We start from the raw sequence: 24,714 nt of genomic DNA on the forward strand, positions 1-24,714 counted from the left end.
AAATATATTTGGTATTTTATCTTATGGATAAACAAAATTAATGACAGCAATGTCATGTGGGATAGGAGGGAGGATTTTTTTTCTATTTTTCTACCAATTTTAAACTTATTATCTCTTTATCTTATTTTTACTTTTGTTTTTTGTCTTTCTACTTTTTTCTATACCCCTCTGGGAGTGCAAGAAACTGTTGTAAGGTATTGGCACTACCCATGAAGTAGTATAGTGTTATTTGAAAATGAACTTGGATTAATTGTAACTATATATTGCAAACGCTAGATAAACCATTAAGAAAAGTTTTAAAAGTAGTATGCTAAAACAGAAGAATCAATGCTTAATTAAAAATAGAGAGGGGGGAAAAAGAAAAAGTGGAAAACCAAAAAACAAAAACAAAAAACACAGCAAACAAACAAAAAAACAGAAGAAGAAAAGGAAGAGGAGACAAAGAACAAGGGCAACTAATAGAAAACTAACAAATATGGTAGATATTAACCCAACTATATCAATAGTCACTTTAAATCTCAATGGTCTAAATATACCAATTAAGAGTTGGAGAATGTCAGAGTGGATTAAAAAATAAGACCCAACTGTATGTTGTCTTCAAGAAATCCACTTTAAAGACACTGATATATTAAAAATAATAGGATAGAGAAAGATATAACATGCTAACACTAATTAAAGGAAAGTTAGAATGATTATATTAATTTCAGACAAAGCTAACTTTAGAGCAAGGGAAATTAGGGTAAAGAGGGGCATTACATAATGATAACAGATCATTTGTCCAAGAAGACAGTTAACAATACTTAATGTGTATGCACTTAACAACAGAGCATCAAAATATGTGAAGCAAAAGCTGATAGAACTCCAAGGAGAAATACATGAATCTACTAGTACAACTGGAAACATTAACACCCCTCTATTAGTGATGGAGAGATCTAGAAGGCAGAAAATCAGTAAAGAGAAAGTTGGGCAATACTGTAAGTCAACTAGATCTAATTAACATTTATAAAGTACTTTATCCAACAACAGCAGAGTACACATTCTTCTCAAGCTTACATGGAGTGTTCACCATGATAGACCACATTCTGGGCCATAAAACACACCTTAACAAATTTAGACATTATAAGAATCGATATCATATGATGTTTGCGATCAGACCAAAATGGAACTAAATTAAAAATCAATAACAGAAACATGGCTGGAAAATCCCAAAACATTTAGAAAATATACAACACACTTATAAATAACATTTTTATCAAAGAAGTTGTTTCAGGAAAAATGAAAAAGTATTTTGAACTAAACGAAAATACAACTTATCAAAACTTGTGAGATGCAGTTCTTAGAAGGAAATTTATAGCTTTGAATGAAAAATTAGGAAAGAAAAGATCTCAAATTAATAATCTAATATTCCATCTTAGGAAAATAGAAAAAGAAGAGCAAATGAAATACAAAGTAAGCAGAAGGAAAATAATAAAATTCAGAGCAGAAATCAATGAAATTGAAAACAGGAAAATGATGAGAAAATCAATGAAACCAAAAGCTGGTTCTTTTGAAACATCAATAAAATTGCTCTCAACCCATGGCAAGGTTAATGAAGGAAAAAAAAAGAGAGAGAGAGAGACAGAAACACAGATTACTAATATCAGAAGTGAAATAGAGGCCATCACTACTGACCCATGGACATTTAGAAAAAACCCCTGACTAATAGAGCTGGGGAAACTCACAAAGAGAGGGTTCTTATGCTTATATGTATGCCTGATAAAAGCTATTACAAAAGACTCTACAAAAACCAGAGCCTTGCACAAAGGCCATTGCAACCTTTACACAAAAAATACTTCTACAAGGACAACTACCCAGCAGCTGCTTGTCCATCCTTGGACTGATGTCACTCTTGTTATTGATCTTTGTATCCGAGGATAATCATTGCAAAACAATTATTTAATTCTCCTCATTTTTCCTTTAAAAACCTTTTCCTTCCTTTACTTCCCTGAATGTGAACATAGTTTACTATGCCATGTGTATTCCCATTACAATGCTCTATTCCCAAATAAATATCTTTTTCTTTTAGAGAGCCTCTTTCTATTTGTTATTGAGGTTGACAAATAGTAAAGTACTTTCTGATCTGAAATGTAAGGAGCTTGGAAGTCATCACTCTCACCCTCACAAGAAAAAAAATAAATAGAAAATCAATGATTCTTTTTAGATCCATCAGAGAATTGAGGTCATAAGACAAACTGCTGTCCCCCCAAAATGGAGAGACAGGCAGATACAGAGCTTACATCTTAACAAATTACTGGAGACCCAATGTAGACTAGCCTGAACATTAGAAAACTCAGAGAGGGCCTAATCTTTGGGAGGCTTTCCCAGGTTCCTGAGGAACTTTAGGAACCCTAACCAGATTCTCACTGCTTCCAGGAAAGAGAGGGGGATAGTAGGCATTTTCAAACACACTTAAAATTTTCTGATCTCCTAAAGAAGGCTTGCCCTCAGGGGAAACTTTTTATCAGAGCATAAACTACTGGGGTTTTTCCAAAGACTGACTGACCTGGGGGAAGGGAAGTACCCACAATCTCAGCCTTTTGTTGTGGCATGAGAAATATTCAACTTTAGCCCCCTCTGGCCTTTGACATGGGAGAAGGAAAATATCCAACTCAGGCTCACTGAAAGGCTGAGCCATAATCAGATGACTATAGACTGCTTCCTCTACCCAAGACCTTACCATCACATCAATGCGGCTCCTGCACGATAACAGGAGATTATAGCTAAAAAGAAGTGCAGACTCAAACCCTATTGAAAGAGTGCTAGGAAAGCCTAAAAAAAACAGGGAAGTCCAAAACAATGACACCAGAGGAAATTTTAGCCTCAGACATCACAGCTACAACAAGTAGTAAATACAGACTCACTCTTAGCCAGATAATATAAAATCTCATGTTAAAGGTCTATTTACCTCACCTCGGTTCCTTTTACGTTATACAGCATGTCTGGCTTTCAACAAGAAATTTTAAGGCAGGATAAAAGGCAAAAAATTGTCTGCAGAGACGAATTATCAGAAACAGACTCAGATATGGCAGAAATTTTAGAATTATCAAACTGGGAATTTAAAAGTGAAAGAGAAATGAAGTCTTTCTCAAACACAAATTGAAGGAATTTGTCACTAGTGGATCAACAAGAAATGTTTAAAGTTCTTCAGAGTGAAGGAAAATGATTTAAGTAAGAAACTCAAATCTAGGAAAGAAGAAAGGAAGAGTATTAGAGAAGAAATAAATGAAAATAAAATAAAATAATTTCTTATTCTTGATCCATCTAACAGATAATTTTTATAAAATAATAGCAAAAATATATTTGGTATTTTATCTTATGGATAAACAAAATTAATGACAGCAATGTCATGTGGGATAGGAGGGAGGATTTTTTTTCTATTTTTCTACCAATTTTAAACTTATTATCTCTTTATCTTATTTTTACTTTTGTTTTTTGTCTTTCTACTTTTCTCTATACCCCTCTGGGAGTGCAAGAAACTGTTGTAAGGTATTGGCACTACCCATGAGGTAGTATAGTGTTATTTGAAAATGAACTTGGATTAATTGTAACTATATATTGCAAACGCTAGATAAACCATTAAGAAAAGTTTTAAAAGTAGTATGCTAAAACAGAAGAATCAATGCTTAATTAAAAATAGAGAGGGGGGAAAAAGAAAAAGTGGAAAACCAAAAAACAAAAACAAAAAACACAGCAAACAAACAAAAAAACAGAAGAAGAAAAGGAAGAGGAGACAAAGAACAAGGGCAACTAATAGAAAACTAACAAATATGGTAGATATTAACCCAACTATATCAATAGTCACTTTAAATCTCAATGGTCTAAATATACCAATTAAGAGTTGGAGAATGTCAGAGTGGATTAAAAAATAAGACCCAACTGTATGTTGTCTTCAAGAAATCCACTTTAAAGACACTGATATATTAAAAATAATAGGATGGAGAAAGATATAACATGCTAACACTAATTAAAGGAAAGTTAGAATGATTATATTAATTTCAGACAAAGCTAACTTTAGAGCAAGGGAAATTATAGGGTAAAGAGGGGCATTACATAATGATAACAGATCATTTGTCCAAGAAGACAGTTAACAATACTTAATGTGTATGCACTTAACAACAGAGCATCAAAATATGTGAAGCAAAAGCTGATAGAACTCCAAGGAGAAATACATGAATCTACTAGTACAACTGGAAACATTAACACCCCTCTATTAGTGATGGAGAGATCTAGAAGGCAGAAAATCAGTAAAGAGAAAGTTGGGCAATACTGTAAGTCAACTAGATCTAATTAACATTTATAAAGTACTTTATCCAACAACAGCAGAGTACACATTCTTCTCAAGCTTACATGGAGTGTTCACCATGATAGACCACATTCTGGGCCATAAAACACACCTTAACAAATTTAGACATTATAAGAATCGATATCATATGATGTTTGCGATCAGACCAAAATGGAACTAAATTAAAAATCAATAACAGAAACATGGCTGGAAAATCCCAAAACATTTAGAAAATATACAACACACTTATAAATAACATTTTTATCAAAGAAGTTGTTTCAGGAAAAATGAAAAAGTATTTTGAACTAAACGAAAATACAACTTATCAAAACTTGTGAGATGCAGTTCTTAGAAGGAAATTTATAGCTTTGAATGAAAAATTAGGAAAGAAAAGATCTCAAATTAATAATCTAATATTCCATCTTAGGAAAATAGAAAAAGAAGAGCAAATGAAATACAAAGTAAGCAGAAGGAAAATAATAAAATTCAGAGCAGAAATCAATGAAATTGAAAACAGGAAAATGATGAGAAAATCAATGAAACCAAAAGCTGGTTCTTTTGAAACATCAATAAAATTGCTCTCAACCCTTGGCAAGGTTAATGAAGGAAAAAAAAAGAGAGAGAGAGAGACAGAAACACAGATTACTAATATCAGAAGTGAAATAGAGGCCATCACTACTGACCCATGGACATTAAAAAAATAATAAATTAATATTATGAACAGCTCTATGTCTACAAATTTGATAACTTAGATGAAATGGATCAATCCTTTGAAAGACATATTCTAACAAAACTGAAATAAAGATAAATTGATCATCTGAATAGGCCTATATTGATTAAAGAAATAGAATCAATCATTAATAACCTTCCAAAGCAGAAAGTACTGGGTCCAGATGATCTCACTGGTGAATTCTACCAGACATTTAAGGAGCAAATGATACCATTTCTTCACAATCTGTTCCAGAAAATAGAAACAGCAGAACACTTCCCAACTCATTCTGTGAGGCCAGAATTATGCTAATACCAAAACCAGATAAATACATTACAAGAAAAGAAAATGACAGACCAATATCATTTATAAACATAGATGTAAAAATTCCCAACAAAATATTAGCAAATTGAATCCAACAATATATAAACAGAATTGTACATCATGACCAAGTTGAATTTATTCCATATATGCAAGGCTGTTTGAACATTAGACTATCCCTTAATATAATCCATCACTTCAACAGGCTAAAGAAGAAAATATGATATAAAAAGATGCAGAAAAATCATTTGACAAAATCCAACACCATTCATGATAAAAACTTTCAGCAAACTTAAAATAGAGGGAAACTTCCTCAGCTTTATGAAGAACATATATTTTTTAAAAACCTTATAGCCAACATCGTACTTAATGGTGAGAAACTAGATACTTCCCTTTTAAGAACAAGGGAACAAGGGATGATGTTCCTCTTTTTCAAACTTATTTGGCATTGAACTGGAGGTCCTAGCTAGTGTAATAAGACAAGAAGAGGAAAAAAAAAGTGTACAGATTTGGAAGGAAGAAATAAAACCATCTTTGTTTGCAGATGTCATAATTGTCTATGTAAAAAAATCCCAAAGAACTTATTTTAAAAAACTTTTGGAATAAATAAGCAATTATAACAAGGTTGCAGGATAACAGGATACAAGCTAATATACAAAAGTCAGTTGCTTTCTTATATTACCAGCAATAAATAATTGAAATTTAAAATGAAAAACATAATACCATTTACATTAACACCAAAAAAGAAAGAAAGAAATAGGTATAACTCTAACAAAATATGTACAAAATCTGCATAAGGAAAACTATAACACTTTGGTCAAAGAAATTAAAGATCTAAATAAATGGAAAGGTATTCCGTATTCATGGATAGGAAGCCTCAATATTGTTAGGATGTTCAAATTTTTCTTCACAACTTGATCTATGCATTCTATGCAACTCTAATTAAAATCCCAGAAAATTACTTTGTAGTTATTTACAGATTCTAAAGTTCATATGGAAAGGCAAAAAGACCTAGAATAGCCAAAATGATATTCAAGAACAAAGTTGTAAGACTGCAAGACCATAAGACTACTACCTGATTTCAAGATTTATAATAAAAATAGAGTAATCAAGACAGTGTGATACTGGCAAAAGAATAGGTGAAAACACTTGAACGACATGGCTTGAACTGCAAATATCTGCTTATACATGGATTTTCTTCCACCTCTGCCACCCCTAAGACAGCAAGACCAACCCCTCCTCTTCATCCTCTTTCTCAGCCTACTCAATGTGAAGACAATGAGGATGAAGACTTTTATGATGACTCACTTCCACTTAATGAATAGTAAATATATTTTCTCTTTCTTATGATTTTCTAAATAACATTTTCTTTTCTCTAGCTTACTTTATTATAAAAATAACAGTATCTAATACTCGTAACATATGAAATATGTGTTAATCGACAGCTTGGGGTATCTGTAAGGCTTCTGTTCTGTAGGAGACTATCAGTAATTAAGTTCTGGGAGAGTCAAAACTTCTATGCAAATTTTCAACTGTGCAGGTGGTTGGCATCCTTAACACCCATGTTGTTCTAGGATCAACTGTATTTCACTGAGACAGAATGGTAAGCCCAGAAATAGAAACAGATATAATCTTTGTTCTACACAATATACATTCCATATAGACACAAATATAGGCAAGTAATCTTTGACAAAGGAGCAAAGACAATACAATGGATAGTCCTTTCAACAGATGATGCTTGGAACAAATGGATGGCTACATGCAAAAAAATGGATCTAGACACAGATCTTTTTCACCTTTCACCAAAAAAATAAAAACCCAAAACCTCAAAATGGATCATAGACCTAAATATAAAATGCAAACTATAAAATGCCTAGAATATAAACATAGGAGAAAATCTGTGTGACCTTAGGTTTGGTGATAGGTTTTTAGCTACAACACAGAAAGCACAATCCATGAAAGAAAAAATTGATAAGTTGGACTTTATTAACATTAAAAATGTCAGCCTTGCAAAAGACACTGTTAAGAGAATGAAAAGATAAGCTATAGACTGGGAGAAAATATTTGCAAAACATATATCTGATAAAGCACTTGTATCCAAAATACAGAAAGAATGCCCAAAAGACAATAATAGGCCGGGCATGGTGGCTCAGGCCTGTAATCCTAGCACTTTGGGACACTAAAGCAGGAGGACTGCTTGATGCCAGGAGTTCAAGACCAGCCTGGGCAACACAGTGAGACTGCACCACTACAAAAAATTTAAGAAAGTATTCAGACATGGTGACACACACCTGTACTCCTAGCGACTCAGGAGGCTGAGGCGGGAGGATCGCTTGAGCACAGGAAATGAAGAAGGTTGCAGTGAGCTATGATTGGGCTACTGTACTCCAGTCTGGGCCACAGAGTGAGACCTGTATTTAAAAAAAAAAAAAAAAAAGGAAGGAAGGAAAAAGAGAGAGAGAGGGAGGGAGGAAACAATCAGAAAACAAACTCAATTACAAATGTGGGCAAAAGATCTGAACAGATACCACACCAGAGGAGATATAGAAATGATACAGAAGCATACGAAAATATGCTCAACATCATATGTCATTGGGGAATTGCAAATTAAAACAACAATGACATATCATTATATACCTGTTAGAATGGCTAAAATCTAAAACTCTGACAATACCAAATGTTGATGAGGGTGTGAGTGGAGCACCACAAACTCTCATTCGTTATTGGTGGGAATGCAAATTGGTATAGCCACTTTAGAAGACAGTTTGGCAGTTTTTTATTAATACAAAGCTAAGCATATTCTTACTATACAAACAGGTAATCAACACCCCTTGGTGTTTACCCAAATGAGTGGAAAACTTATGTCAACACAAAAACCTGCACATGAATGTTTATAACATCTTTATTCATAGTTGCCAAAAATTTGAAGCACCCAATATGTCTTCTGTGGCCAGACTGTGTCCTCCTAAAGTTCATATGTTGAACTCCTAATACTCAAAGTAATGGTATCAGGAGGTCAGATCTTTGGAAGATGAGTAGGTCATTAGGACACAAGTTCTTACAGTTGGGATTAGTGCCCTTAAAAATAATACCCGAGGGAGCTAGTTCTCCCCTTCTGTACAGCTAGAAAGTACCATCTACAAAGCAGAAAAATGGGTCCTCACCAAACACCACATCTGCCAGCACCTTGATCTTGGACTTCCCAGCCTTCAGAAATATGAGAAATAAATTTCTGTAGTTTATAATCTATCAGTTTATGGTATTTTGTTATAGCAGGCTGAACAAATTAAGAAAATGTCCTTCAATGAGTAAATGGTTAAACAAACCATGGTATGCCATATAATGGAACATTATTTACAATAAAAATAAATGAGCTATCAAGCCACAAAAATTTATAGACGAACCTTAAATGCGTACTGCAGAAAAAGCCAGCCTAAAAAAGCCACATAATATAATTTGTAAAAGCAGTTAGCACAATACATGATACTTATTAGGTGCTTAATAAATGTTGAATGAATGAGTGAACTAGGGAATGAAAGAATGGACGGTACTCCTTTCTTTTCTTTTGAATCCAAGCAAAGCTTAATACCGTGCATAAACAAGCACAGATGAATCAACTAAAGATACAATTTTGTTTATACACGGTAGAGTAAAAGATTAATAAATGTATTATCTAAATATATGTCATAGTATAAATTCCATACCAACTGCAATGTTTATTGAAACAGAGTAAACTTTGATTCTCATATCTTAAATTTTATTTTAATATAGGGACCACGAGGACTGCAAGGTGATGCCGGACCTCCTGGGGAAATGGGCATTGAGGTAATTTTTTTGTGGCTCTTTCTTAAACATCAATACTCAATACCTTTAGTAAGACTCTAGGATAAAGTTAATATATTATGAATATATTATGAAGAATAATTCTATAGTGTTTTGTTTCAAATTCAGGAAATAAAGCCTAAAATTTCATTAAAAGTAGGGATAATTATTGTATAAACCTAATTTTATACATATAAAGTTCTCCTCTAACAATTAGCTCATTGAAATAGCATAACAAAAAGTAAATAATACTTTCCCTTCGTTGATTTAGAGTTGACCTAATAGTCTTTCATTCTAAGATGTTATATGTCCTTTATGAAAGAATATTCAAGGCTAAGTGTCATAGCTAGACCCCATCTATATAAAAAGGTAAAAGAAAATTAGCTGGGCATGCTGGCGTGTGACTGTAGTCCTAACTTCTCAGGAGGCTGAGGCAGGAGGATCACTTGAGCCCAGGAGTTTGAGGTCGTAGTGAGCCATGATGACGCCACTGCACTCTAGCCTGGGCAACCAAGCAAGACCTTGTCTCTCTCTCTCTCTCTCTCTCTCTCTCTCTCTCTCTCTCAATCTCACACACACACACACACACATATAGATATATTAAAGAAGTGACCCTATTTAGGATATATTTTGAATAATCAGCCACATTTGTTATAATTATAAAAATACAATTACTTTATTTTTATTGATTGTTAACTTTAGCACTAAATAAATGAAACAAATTCTCTCCTCTCTTGGCTTCTGTGCAAATTCTCTGTCTTGATTCTCCACTTTACCTTGTCCTTAGCCTTTCTCAGTCTTGACATGAAGTTGACCTTTTACTTCCTCGGCTTTTCAATGATATTATCACAGTGACTTTAAGTACCAATTTTATTCTAATAGCTCTCATCTTGATAGCTCTAATTCATATCTCTCTCTTCAGGTCCAGTTATTGATTTCCCGTTGTCGTTTTAAATACCCACGTAAATATCCAACAACATCTCAAATTCAAAATATCTAAACCAAGCCCATCACATTTCCTCTTTTCTTCCTCTTTTTATTCCCATCTCAATGAAAGATATCCCTTAGACCCAATAACCCAAAAGTGAGTCATCCTAGACTCCTCCTCCTACATTATCCTCTCCAATCGGCCATCTTTTCCCTTTGAGTAAGCCTCCCTCCCCCATTCTCTCTTAAAATCTATCCTTCCCTTTTTAACCCTATTGTGTGCTCTAGTCCTCCCCTCTTATGCCATGTCTCCTCCAAGTGCTGTCATTTCATCATCCATTTGTTTTCAGTTTATCTTTCTTATATCATTCATCTCCTTGAAATTTTTCAAGACTTCTCATAGCCTTTAGGATAAAATGCCAATTTCTTAACATGGTAAATAATATTCTACATGATCTAACTTTTGCAAACCTGTTAACCACAACCCCAGTAAAACTCTTCTCCTTCCCCACGTGAAAGATTTGTGGACCTATTTTGTATTCCTTGATTATTCCATGCTTTCTTACTGTGCACTGTGTATCTGCTGGGGATTAAATGATGACTAAGATATATGATCCCTGACTCCTTTAGGAGTTTATAATCTAATCCAGAAGATAGTTTTATAAAAGATCATCATATTGCAATGTGTTGAACCCAATGATGGGGCTATTGATAGGGCAACATAGGAGCATAGCAATAGACCCTTAACCCCACCTAGAGAAAGGGAAAAATAAGACTTATGTGTGTGTGATGGAAGAGGGGTTGAGGAGACGAGTTTTAAGGAAGAGTAGGTGTTAGCCTTATGAAAAAAGGGAATAAGGATTAGGGAAGTGCAGAAAAGGGGATAGTATGGGCAAGAACATGCAAATATGAAGCAGTATGGATTCTTTAATGCTTAAAGTCAAAGCAAGGAGTGGTAATAGATTAAGTTATAGGCAAATGATTAGATCATGAAAGGTCTTATGTATTCTGTTCAGAAGCTTGAACTTTTATTTTGCAGGCTATAGCAAATCATTGGAAAGTATAGAACAGGGCAATAATAAAGTCAAATTTGTATTTTAGGAAGATAATTCTAACAACTACATAAGTGATGTATTTGAGGAAACAAGAGTGAAGACAGTTTACCTATTAAAAAGCTGTTGCATTGAACTAGGCAAGAAATGACGGCATCTGAACTAAAGCAGCAGGCATAGAAAAGGAAAGGAAGGGATGGGTTTGAGAAATATTTGTTATATAAATTCTGCAGAACCTACATATTTGTGGAATTTGGAAAGTAAAGCAGAAAGAGAAGTCAAAAACTATTCCCATAATATTAGGTGTTGCAAGATATATAGCAGTAACTTTTCCTGAGACCAGAAAAGACTGTTAGAGAGGTTAAGGTCCTATTTGCCAACCTGCCCAAGGTAAATGGCTAACAAGTAGCAGAGGCTGGCTTTGATCTGACTCAAAAGTTAATGCTTATAACCTATATTATGCTGTATCCTCTGCACCTAAAGACAGCTGAGAGAAATCATACTTCATACCTTGAAATTATTTAAGAGAGTAAGATAAACATTCTCTTGTAGTAAGGAGTGGGGGTTGAGTAGGCAACTTGATGAAAATATGATAGTTTAGAATAGTGGTTGAGGGTAATGGAAGAGGGAAATGTCCAAAGACAAGTAAAAGAACAGATATACCTCAAAGTCAAACTGAACTAGGAGATGGTGAATTTGCAGTATATTAATAATAATAATGATAATTATACTTAATGATGGAGCACTTTCTATGTGCCTAGCTTTATTTATATGCTTTACTGTATTAATGGGTTCTCACAATAACTCTGTGAGATCGGTGCAGTTATTATCCCCATTTTGCAGATAAGGGAATTAAAGTGTGAAATGGTTAAGTGGCTTGCTTAACCATTACAAGAGTAACAGCTAGTAGTAGTGGTAGAACCTAGATTTAAACTTAGGCAATCTGCCTCCAGAACCCATGCTCTTAGCCACTGTGCCTCTCGACATGTAATGATGCCACTTTGTTTAAGGATGTAATTTTTTCCAGCAGTATTTATCTGGGAATAGAAATGGTAAAGGCAATTTAAAGCACTGATCCAGTATTGACATAACAAAAAAGTGTACCACAGTGATTAGCTACTGGATTTAGCCTAGGAAAGGAATAAAGGAGGCCAAGAGGGACTGAAAGATGGGGAGAAAATAAGGACTGCAAGAGGTCTGTGAGATTAAAATCAGGTTATTTTTTAATTTTTACTTTTTTTACTACACTTGATCTTGGCCAAAAGACCAAGAAGAAATTAATTTTTTACTTTTTTAAAAAATTGACAGTTACATTGTATGTATTTATCATATATAACATTATCTTTTGAAGTATATACACATTGTGGGATGATTAAATCTAGCTAATTAAATGCATTATCTCCATAGTTACCATTTTTATGATGAGAGCACTTAACTTCTACTCTCTTTGTATTTTTCAAAAATATATAATTAACTATATTCACCTGGCTGTACAATAGATCTCTTGAATCATTTCTCCTAACTATAATTATATATCCTTTGATCATCATCTTCCTATTCCCTTTCTCCTCTAACCACCCCATCCTCTAGTAGCCACCATTCTACTTTCTACCTCTATGAAATCAACTTTTTTAGATTCCACAGATGATGTGAGATCATGCAGTACTTTTTTTTGTGCCTAGCTTATTCCCTTAACATAATGTCCTTTAGGTTCATTCATGTTTTCTCAAATGACAAGATTTCCTTCTTTTTTATGGGTTGAATAATATTCTATTGTGTATATATATGACATTTTCTTTATCCGTTCATTTATTGGTAAACACTTATGTTGATTCAATATCTTGGCTATTGTGAATAGTGCTAAAATAAGCATAATGGTGCAGATTTCTCTTCGATATAACAATTTCGTTTTCTTTGGATATTGTTAAAATGTACATACTACCTAAAGCAATCTACAAGTTCAGTGTAATCCCTATCAAAATACCAATGACATTCTTCGCAGAAATGGAAAAAACAATCCTAAAAATTTGGATAGAACTAAAAAAGACCCCAAAAAACCAAAGCAATCCTGAGCAAAAAAACCAAAGCTACGTGCATAATGCTACCTCACTTTAAAATATACTACAAAGCTATGTAACCAAAACAACATGGTACTGGCATAAAAACAGAGACAAAGAACAACAGTACAGAATAGAGAGCCTAGAAACAAATTCACACATTTATAGCCAACTGATTTTTTACAAAGGCGCCAAGGACACACACTGAGGAAAGAACAGCCTCTTCAATAAATGGTGCTGGGAAAATTTCATGTCTGCATGCATAAGAATGAAATTAGACCCATATCTCTCACCATATACAAAAATCAACTCAAAATGGATTAAAGACTTAAACATAAGACCTGAAACTATAAACCTCCCAGAAGAAACATAGGGGAAAAGCTCCACAACATTGGTCTGAGCAGTGATTTTGGGGATAAGATGTCAAAAGCACAGGTCACAAAGACAAAAATAGACAAATGGGATTACTTTGAGCTAAAATGCTTCTGCACAGCAAAGAAAACAACCAACAGAGTAAAGAGACAATCTATGGAATAGGAAAAAATATTTGCAAACTATGTATCTGACTTGGGGTTAATATCCAAAATACAGAAGGAACTCAACACAATAGCAAGAAAACAAATAACCTGATCAAAAAATGGGCAAAAGACCAGAACAGACATTTCTCAAAAGAAGACATATAAATGACCAACAGACATATGAAAAAATACTCAACATCACTAGTCATCAAGGAAATGCAAATCATAACCATGATGAGATATCACCTCACCCCAGTTAGAATGAATATTATCAAAAAGACAAAAACTAGCAAATACTGCAAGGATGGGGAGAATAGGGAACCTTTACACACTTAAGAGATTCCTCAACAAATTGAAAACAGAAAGCAATTTTGATATGGAAGAAGTCCTGACAAAGTTGGAATTCTCTCAAGGGAGAGTTTTAATCTTTGTGTGACATATTAAGTTCTATAATTTCTGAAGCAGAGCAGAAACCCCAGGAAGTCTCACTTCAGGGCCCTTTTGCTTAAGTACTGCACTATACTCCCTTTGATAACAGTGAAGAAGTTACAAAGGTAACCAATGGAAAAATTAAAATAATCTAGCAACTATTTAAAAATTGAGGAAATGATAAAAGGGAGGTGGTATAAGGGAACTAAACTTTTAGCAAGGTAATACATCCAAAAGTCAAGGTATATTTATTGAGTTATAGAAGTAACCACTGGAGAACTAAAAACAAAAAAATATTTCAAAAAGTAATTGCCTCTGAAGAATGGGACTGAGGCTTTTCATCTATTCTGTTGTGCATGTATAACTTTTATTTTGGAAAAAACCAAAAGCCAAAGTGAATATGGATTGCAGAAGCTATGTCAAAATGGAAAACTGAACTTTCCTCAATCTATTAATAAAATAGTATAGATGATATAAAAGAAATTTTAATCTCTAGTAATTATAAGGAAGTTTGTCATCCATGGATCAGAAACACCGAGGAAGCCCTGAAACACAGAAAGCAAACGGGAAAGAAGGGAAGGACAGAGGAAGGGAGGGAGAGAGAGAAAGGAAAGAGGTGTGGGTGAGGAAAGGAAAGAAGGGGAAAGGGAAGGACACACATAGTATGTTCCAAAAACAAGATAAATGTCTCTGGGAGACAAAAACAATACATCTGCGATTATGAGGAGCTCCAGGCCTAGAAATAGCCAGGCTGGGAAATGCAAGAAGTTTTATGTTTTCAAAGTAATAAGAACCAAAAGCTTCCCAATGAAACTGGACCACCCATGAAAGAAGGCTGGAAAAGAAGCTCCGTGTGTGCGTGTGTGCGTGTGTGTGTGCATGTGTGTGTGTGCGGGTGTGTGTGTGTGCGCACACACGCATGTATATGTGTCTTTTGTAATGTGAATAAATTCATCTCTTATTTGTGTGATATTTTCTATAAAACCAATAAGGAAAAATGAATTTTTTTAAGGAAGTGGTATCCAGAAAGCACAACAGAAAGGGATGGGAAAAGCAAAAGGTGAGGAAACACAGAGAAGAATAAGAGTATGAAGGTGGAAAATTAGAAGAGGAAATAGGAGGTAGTTTGTTTTTTATTCTTTGACCAATGTTTAAAGGATGAAAGGAAGGATTAGAAGAAACTGGTCTTAAAAGTCCTGATTTTAGGTGAAGTTGTTTTGGAATTTGAACTGTTAAAGGATCCCAGAAGGCATCTGGTCTCATGCCATGAAATATATAAAGGGGTAGCAAAGACCCTCTTTTAGACACACATATCTTACCCTTGAGCTAAAAATTAGCACCATCTTCTTATGAGGTGGTTACTGCCTTTATAATATGTCAAATCATTCTCTTGTAGGGACCTCCAGGCATAGAGGGAGAATCTGGTCTGCAAGGCGAGCCAGGTGCAAAGGTAACCTTCCTAAAAAGTAGAGGAGGGTCTCTAAACTTTCAACATTGAATCTCCTACATTTGCCACATTTTGGCAAACACCCACCATCTTGAAAGCAGGTGAATGCCAGCAAATAAAAATGGGAAGTGTTTTGGAACTCCTATTCCTTATGACACACCCTCTGTAATTAGACACATAGTTCTAGTAGAAAAGAGTTTAATCTTTCCCTTTGTTTCTTCAGGGAGATGTTGGACCTATAGGCAGTGTTGGAGGAACTGGGGAACCAGGGTTACGGGTAAGTGTCTACTGGAAGCCTTTTTAATGTATTGACCCACTTATTTCAGAAACTCATAGCTTCTCAGCCTAAACACTTCAAAAATAGCATGATAAACCTTTCTGATACATTATAGAAAATGTTTGTCTAAATGTGGCTCTACATTTCTGCAAGTTTCATATCTACAGCTTTTTAATGTACTAGGGCCTTAATCTTTGCCTCTCCTCTGTAAGGGAGAAAGTATACAAACTCTAAAATTCTGGTAGAGTGATCATAACTCTGGTGGAGTGAATCAAGTTGTATTAACCCATGTAAATTCAGCGTAGCAAGGCACTCTGATTTTGTGAGGTGCAGTATTTACATTCCTTGAACTCAGAAACACAGGTCTAGCTGTATACATTTCTATAGCTATCAAATGGATATATATTACATTTAATTGTCTAAAATTTATGAATATTCTGGGACCATCTCACCTTTGAATTTACAGTACTGACTCTTTAAATCATCTGCAGAGCTGTTCAAGGAAAATTAAATCATGCTTATTATACTGTCAAATCCCTTCTAGAAATGAAGTAGAAGTAGAAATAAATGAACACAAACATGCTATTTTCTGTATATGCTGGGGGCAAAATAAAATAAAATAAAATAAATGATATAGCAAAAAATTTAACCTTACTGTTCCTGCTGCAAAACAGGGTGAACCAGGAGCTCCTGGAGAAGATGGTCTCCAAGGAAAAGATGGAGTAAAGGTAAATTATACTTTTAACGTTATACATGAAATGGATGTTTTGTGAACTCTTTAAAATATTAGATATAATTATTTTTGTGTGTCAAACAAAAACCCACTTATTGTGTGGCATAATTATTTCACTGCATTCTTTTTTTAAAAAATTTTTATTGGGTTACAGGGAACCCCAGGAGGAAGGGGACTTCCTGGAGAGGATGGAGAAAAAGGAGATATGGGCTTACCGGGAACTATAGGCCCTGTGGGTAGAATGGGTCAAATGGGTCTTCTGGTGAGTACAACCGTGTTCATTTTCAAATTCTAAGTGAATTCAGTACCCATATGTGTACACACACACATGCACGTGCACATACATACTCTAACCCCTTATGGCATCCAGTGAGTAATTGGAGGTATAGAACTGTGGCTTGAAAGAGGGACAAAATCAAGGATGGATTATCAGCCCTTCAAAGATCCAGAGAGGAAAGAGTGTGTCTTGTGGACACTTTTTTCATAGCCATAGTATTTCTGATGTAAAGCATGTATAAGGGAATGCTTTGTGTTGTCTCAAACTTAGTTTGATTGAATATTTTGGATCTTCATTCATAGAACTGACATTATTGTTATAGAATAACATCTTAGCTCTAGGATGAAATAAGAAATTCTTTGCAAGCACAATGTAAGCAATCAGTATGTGATTTTAAATTGTCACATTACTTCAAGGGAAATTCTAAACGTCATATTGGACAAATTCTCTCACCTTGAGGCAATTGGAAGATGTGAATAAATAATGAAAATAGCATCTCTCTTGCTTAAACACACTTAATTTCTGATATTTGCTATATTCTTCCAGAGACAGTCTCTCTGGTCATTTTGCTGTTTTACTTTACTATTCTCTCTTTCTTATTTCATATCACTAAACATGAGTTTTCCCCAAGATTATTCTATCTTTACTTTCTAAGTTTTCTTACCTTTGGAGATATTTTACTTTCTTGGGAGTCGTTCCTTTGGACCCCACCAGAAAATGATTTCTCTTTCCTCTGGAGTCTGGCAGTCTTATTCAGCCTTTTAAAGACTGTACCTTTTAAGCATGTGTGTCTCTTCCCCCAGAGAATTCATGTCTCTCCAAAAGCAGACACTCTGTCTTTACTCCTTCCCATAAACCACAGGGCTTCTGTGTTTCACTGTTTCCAAATGGGGACTCGGGAAAGACTAAGGAACTAATCGTGAATAACCTGATCATACAGGCAGGCTGGGAAATAAAGTCGTGATTTATAAAGTTTGTCATCTTCATGCTTTTTTCTTGTACTTCCCTTGCTCTGGCTTCTAACCTCCAGATCTTTGAATGTCCTATGACAGCCCCTGCCCCAGTGGGCTCAGTTAGGTTTGCAGGACTAAGAGGAAAGTTCTATCTGGAAGAATACAACAAATATCATAAATGAGGCATATACTGGCCATCTCACCATTCACATTTACCAACGACTATAATCCCTTTAGCAGCAGTTAAAATAATGCTGTAACACATCTTCCCCCAAATAATAGATATTTACACCAGCATATTTAAAACTGACATTTGGAGAACAAAGATGAATCAGAAGTGTCACACATTTTTTGAGCACTGGCAAATTGAGTCTTTTTTCCCTTCAGCTTTACGGTAATGGTAAAGTGCCCATTTCTCCTTTGGCCTACCCTCTCCGTCCTGGGAAACTGTGCTGGGTGTTCCACCAGAGCAAACCCAAAGTCTTAGGGAATCTTCCCCGAAACAATCTTAAACATCATTGGTCCAGACACAAAACAGTATAATTTTACTTATGTGCTCTCACAGAACCCTCCCAATAACCTACAGATCTTATTATCTAAAAAACTGTCTAAAAAACAGTCTAAAAAACTCAGACTCAGAGAAAGCTGAGAGACTTCTACAAGGTAATATAGCAGATGGCAGAGCTGGTACTAATTCTTTTATTTTCTGACTTACAGGTCTCTAAGCCTCATTTATCCATGAGGTGACCGGCTTTGGCCCTTGTAGGGTTCTCAGTAGTTTTCATCTTTTTTAGAGAACTCATCCCCTCTTCCATTTGCATGGACCCACAGAGAAGCCAAGTATCAAATGTCAAGAAAGTGTAATTATCTTCTTGAGAATTTTTGTCAAATTTATGTTTTGATATAAAAAAGCTACTAACAATTTTCATACTTTAGCATGGATTTTTTAAATCAACTAGCCTAGTTCCCTACCAGAATCCTAAGAGTTGATGGGGAGGGAGAAAACAAGGAAGACGCAAACACACATCACAGGATAACACAGCAGGCAATCCCAGAGAGAGATGATGTAGCATGACAGCTGGTGATGGGCAGAGCACAGATGAAAAAGCAGCTCAAAACAACTTGTGGAAAAATGATAAACACAGATTTCATCTGCTTCATAATTTTTCCCAGGAACAATCCTGCCTAGTACACATCTTTGGTGCCTTTTTTTAGTAACAACACATGTGTGTTTCTTTTTCATTCTCTTTGTTGTTCTCCTTGGAATTTTAAATGCCTTTCAGCTTATAAACTCAATAAAAAATACCATGGCATATTTTTTCAAAAGAATTTTATGATCCCAGGAACTATTGCTTAATCAGACAGCCTGATGCTGGATTTATTTTTGCACTTTTAAAATTCTTTCTTAGGTAATATCACAAAGATGCTATCTTGAATTCTTACAAAATAAACAAGAAAGAGAGTAGGAGAAAGAAATAAAATTTTTTTTTCAAGAAAAGAGAAGCTTTTCTTACTTCCTAGAAGATTGAGGAATGAGGCCTGGATTGAAAACTAAGGCAAGAGAGGCATCAGTAACAAATTCCAAATCCAAGATATAGACTTCTTTGAACATATGAAAAAATTGTATATTTTATGCTTGATTCTGTGCTAAAATGCTCAGTTACATAAATGCATAAATCTCTATGAGAAAAGAATTGGGAAGCATCTGAAAAAAACATCTGCTTGACTTATGGTCTGTCATCTATTGCTAAAAAATCTACCACTGTGGTATCTAAGATCTAAACAGATGTGGAGCTATAATCTCCAAAGTTCAATGTACTAAAAAGAAATTGTCTTGTTTTATTCCTTTAGGACAAAATTCAGTTGGATTTATTGAAAATATGTTTGACCTGTTTAAGGTAGTATATTAGGTAGAAGTGAATATCTTAGGAGAAGATGAAATAAAACACCCTTCTAAAAGAAGCTTTTTAAATAAGATCTTAACAGTGAATTCATAAAGATGAGAGGAATATCAATAGTTAGGAAAAATATAAGTCTTGCACAGCCTTTGTTTCTGAGGCAGTTTCCTTGGAAACCCTGAAAAACAATTAGTCGAGAATTTGGGGTGGCATTATGGAGTTAAGGAGTAAAGGATTAGCTAAATCTTTGTCATCTGAATGGTTTCGATGACTCTGGTGTTAGGCTTGTTTGTTCTGAACTGTTTCATCATAAAGCAACACAGAAATAGAAAGCCCTACACTGACCACTGTGCACTCGTTGTTCAAACCCCCGCTCTCCCATTAAACGGCTATACATGTTGGACAAGTCATTCTTTGGTTTCTCAGTTCATAATAAAGGGGTTTCGTATTAATAATAAAGGGGTGGGAGCTATGCAGAACCTCCCAAGATGGTTGTGTCATAAGGAACACAGAATTAGCAGGGCTCTCTTCCTTCTATTCCTATAGAAAAGATCGTCAGAAAAGATCATTTCTGTATGGATTTTCTTTGAAAGAAAAGATTCTATGGCTTTAAAAAAGCATTAGTGGCCAGGTGCAATGGCTCACACCTGTAATCCTAGCACTCTGAGAGGCCGAGGCGGGAGGATTGCTTGAGCTCAGGAGTTCAAGACCAGCCTGAGCACGAGCACCATCTCTACTAAAAATACAGACATTTTTTCTGACGCTTGTAGTCCCAGCTCCTTGGGAGGCTGAGGCAGGAGAATCGCTTGAGCCCAGGAGTTTAAGGTTGCTGTGAGCTATGATGATTGCACTCTAGCCCACCAGCTAGTCTTGCTAGTCTAGCAAGACTGTGTCTCAAAACAAAGTAAATAACTAATTTAAATAAATAAATAAATAAATAAGCATTAGTTTAGATTTTCTAAATTTTTATTCAGCCTGATAGACTGTGATTCCATAAAAGGTATCTGTCCATTCATTAATTCAACAAAGTTTTTGAGTAGTTTCTGTGAGCCAAGAACTCTTTAAACTTTGGGGATACAGTGGGGAACAAGAATAGCAAGGTTTCTGATCTCAGACTTTATAATCTAGTGGAGAATACTGACAGATTAAAGATCACTGCAGATCGTGATAATGTGATGATGGAAATAAACAGGGTGATGAAAGAGAATAACCGATTAAGGTTAGGAAAGCCAACTTGTTAAGAACAAAGAACATACATATTTCAGTTAGAAAAGGCTTCTCTGATTAGGGGATGATTAAGTTGAGACCTGAAGAATAAAAAGGAACCCGTCATGCAAAGACTGTGGGAAGATGCTTCAAGGCAGATGGCAGCAAAGGCCAAGATGTAGAAGTGAGAAAGCGCTAAGTATTTTTAGAAACTAAAAGGAAGCTATTACAGCTGCAGCATAACGAATAATGAAAAGTTGTTTGAGATGAACTTGAAGAAATAAGTATGAAGTAGATCATGAAGGACTTTTTAAGCCATAGTAAGAAGTTTGAGTTTTATTCAACGTGTGGTGAGAAGCCAGTGAAAGGTTTCAAGCAGAAGAGGAACATGGTCTCTGATGTATAGCAATAGCTAGTGTTATTGGCTATCTCAAGGGATGAAATAAATTACAGGAAAAAGAATAAAGTAAATTGAATTAGAAAAATATGTGATGTGCTAAGACAATTCAGTGAGAGAAAGAAGTCTTTTCAACAAATGGTGCTGAACAAATAGATAACCACATGCAAAAGAATAAAGTTGGACCTTTCCCTATACTACACACAAAAATTAACTCTAAATGGGTCATAGACCTAAACATAAGGGCTAAAACTATGAAAGTCTTGGAAGAAAACATAGGAGTAAATCTTCAAGCCCTTGGGGTAGGCAAAACCTTCTTAGGTAACACCAAAAACACGAGTGACAAGAAAAAAAGATAAATTGGACTTCATTAAAATTAAAAGTTTTTTGCTTCAAAGGACACCATCAGGAAAGTGAAAAGACAACCTACAGAATGGGAGAAAATATTTGCAAATCATATTATGGACCTGTATGATAAGGAACTTATATCTAGAATATATTAACAATTTAATAATAAAAAGACAAATAACTCAATTGAAAAATGGGCAAAGGACTTGAATTTCTCCAGAGAAAATATACTGATGGCCAGTAAGCAAATAAAAGATGCTCAACATCATTAGCCATCAGGAAAATGCAAATCAAAACCACAACAAGTTACTTCACACCCACTAGGATGGTTAAAACCAAAAAGACAGAAAATAATAAGTGCTAATGAGGATTTAAAAAAATTGAAACCCTTATACATTGCTGATGAGATATAAAATGGTGCCTCTTTGTAAACCAGTTTGGCAGTTCCTCAAAATGCTGAATATGCACTTACCATATGACCCACAATTCCATTCCTAGGTGTATACATAAGAGAATTAAAAACAGGTATTCAGACAAAAACTTATGCATGAATGTTCATAGCATGTTATTCGTAATAGCCAAAAAGTAGAAACAACTCAAATGATCATCACCTGATGAATTAATAATAAAATGTAGACCTTAGATTGGAGTGGCCACAGAAGTACCACCTGAGTTTACATCGATCCAGACACCTAAACATAGGAGGAAGCCAGGCATGTGAATAGCTGAGAAAAAGAGCTTTTTCAGAAGAAGGAAATATATAATGCAAAGGCCCTAAGACAGAAAGGGTCCTGGCCTATTTTTAAAAAACAAAACAAAACAAAACAGGAAAAAGGCGTATGTAGCTAGAGCGTAGTGTTAATAAATAACTGGAAAACATGATGCCAGAGAAATAGTAGCCAGATCAAGTAGGGTATTACAGACCATGATAATAGGTTCGGAGATTATTCTAATTGCAATGGACAGCCATTTGGAAGGTTTTAAACAGGGAGAGGTGTATGCTTAACATTGTTAGCAATCATTCGGGCTGTTGTGAAGAAATGGACTATGGGAGTAAAACCACTTAGAAGGCTGTGGTAGTAGTCTAGATGAAAAATGATGGTGGATTGGAATGCAAGAGAGCAATAGAGATGGTGAATAGTGGTCATATTGAAGACATTTTGGAGATGTAGCTGATTGGATTTGCTGCTGGTTTAGATGTTGAGAAAGTGGGAAAAAGGAAAAAAGTAAAAATTCTAGGTTTTAGCCTTAGCAACTGAGAGGATGGTCATACCATTAAATGTGTAACAGGGCTACAAATTTGTATTTAAAGATGTACAAATATGTAGTTTCTTTATTTCTGACTCATCTGGTTTTCCTCACAAGCCCCTATGTACTGATCAGTGAGATGTAGTGGGGGAATGCAGGAGGCAAGGAGAAAATTTAAAATCCAATTCAGCTGAATGCTTAATCTAATCTTATAATTTAGTAGTCTCTTTAGGTAATGCTCAGACAATCAAGATGCTTAGTCTCTTAAATTTATCAGCCATTGACCTCTTTTACTCCTTTCCAATATTAAGTCTGTGTGTCTTGTGATGGCAAGGATGACGATGCCGTGGATTTTGATGCAGGTGTTGTTCATAGTGATTGGAACATGGTAATATGCCTTGTAAATTTGCTCACTGCCCATCCTGCTGACCTCTGGTGGTCATGTCTGCAGCTGGTAATTTTGAGTTTCTTTCTTTTGGAGGAGAGTGAATGGGTCTCTCTCTTACTGAATTGGCCTCATGTCAGTTAGCACTAATTTCTACAGATCAGATCCCTCTGAGGTCCGCTGTAATTTTCATTCAGTCCCAGCCCTGGCACTGTGCTCTTTAGCCTGTATTACAGAGCTACATCTTCCTGCAGTAGTGACTACCCCAGCCCCTCACAAACTCCCCAGCTGTTTCTGAGTCCCCATCGACATCCCATAGAAATCAAAGAGTAGCTCAGGAAAACTTAACCATATGGTCTTCTTCATTTTGCTGAGCAACCATACTGATATGGCTACAAACTAAGTGATAGCTAGAGAAGATGCCTTTTCAAATTCTGAATGACTAGTAGGGAACAAGGGTCTCTGACAAAGCTCAGAAAGAGGAAAATCTAAACACCTATGTCTCTCTCTCCCTCTTTGCCTTCTCACATTCTCTTAGAGCAAAAAAAAAAAAAAAAGAAAAAATGTCTAGGCTTCTCTTTACTTCCCCTATGCCATATCCTCATCCTTCTGCCATCAAGTAAAATCCTTCCCATGGCAGATGTCTTCTCTAAGATATAGGATAGGCTCATGTGCCGGGCACTGCAGGCTCAACTTATGAAGTGTTAAAAGTTGGAAACATAGAAAATAGAAAAATATTCTCTTAAGACATTCAGCCATTGGGCACACAGACCCCCTCAGTCTGAATAGGGCAAAATCCTTATGTTCAAAAAGGCAAAAAAGAAAAGCATTTTAATAATTTTTAAAATGTTGCCCCATTACAATGGAGATGGGGAAGACTAGGCGGGAAGCAGTTTAGGGGTGGGAGTAGGGAATGCAAGAATAATTTAAGTTTAAGATGCCTATTAAAAAATCAAAAAGAGGTGGGCACAGTGGCTGAACCTGTAATTCCAGCTACTTGGGAGGCTGAGGCGGAAAGGTGTCTTGAGCCCAGGAAGTTAAGGCCAGTCGGGACAACATAGCAACATAGTGAGATCCCGTCTCTAAAAACAAAAACCAAACAAATAAATTCAAAAAAAGATGTCTTTAAGTAGAGTAATCAGAAGGTCAGTGGTGTAATCAGAACAGGTGATATAATTTAGGAACCATTAGAATACAGATTATATTTAAAGCCATGGGGACAGGAAGATATCCCCTAAAAAGATAAAAGAGGACACTCCAATATTTAATGGTTGGGCAGAGGAGGAGCCTGCATATAAGGAAATGTTAGTCCAAAACCAGGGAAGCATGCTGCCATGACAACAAAGGCTTAAATGAGTTTCAAGACTGGGAAAAAATAAAAGAATTTCA

At 35.3% G+C, this 24,714-nt stretch overlaps 1 protein-coding gene across 1 annotated transcript in view; it reads left to right on the top strand.

Annotated features, from left to right (window-relative positions):
- COL24A1 (collagen, type XXIV, alpha 1) overlaps positions 1-24,714 on the top strand; it is a 342,918-nt gene that overhangs the window by 221,750 nt on the left and 96,454 nt on the right. Inside the window, exons 32-36 of the mRNA XM_012661028.1 lie at positions 9,123-9,176; positions 15,553-15,606; positions 15,827-15,880; positions 16,555-16,608; positions 16,768-16,875. Coding sequence (XP_012516482.1) covers positions 9,123-9,176; positions 15,553-15,606; positions 15,827-15,880; positions 16,555-16,608; positions 16,768-16,875 — 324 coding nt within the window. The remainder of the gene's footprint in view (positions 1-9,122; positions 9,177-15,552; positions 15,607-15,826; positions 15,881-16,554; positions 16,609-16,767; positions 16,876-24,714) is intronic.

The sequence above is a fragment of the Propithecus coquereli genome, unplaced genomic scaffold (assembly GCF_000956105.1).
Source record: "Propithecus coquereli isolate 6110/MARCELLA unplaced genomic scaffold, Pcoq_1.0 Scaffold7, whole genome shotgun sequence".
Taxonomy (NCBI): domain Eukaryota; kingdom Metazoa; phylum Chordata; class Mammalia; order Primates; family Indriidae; genus Propithecus; species Propithecus coquereli.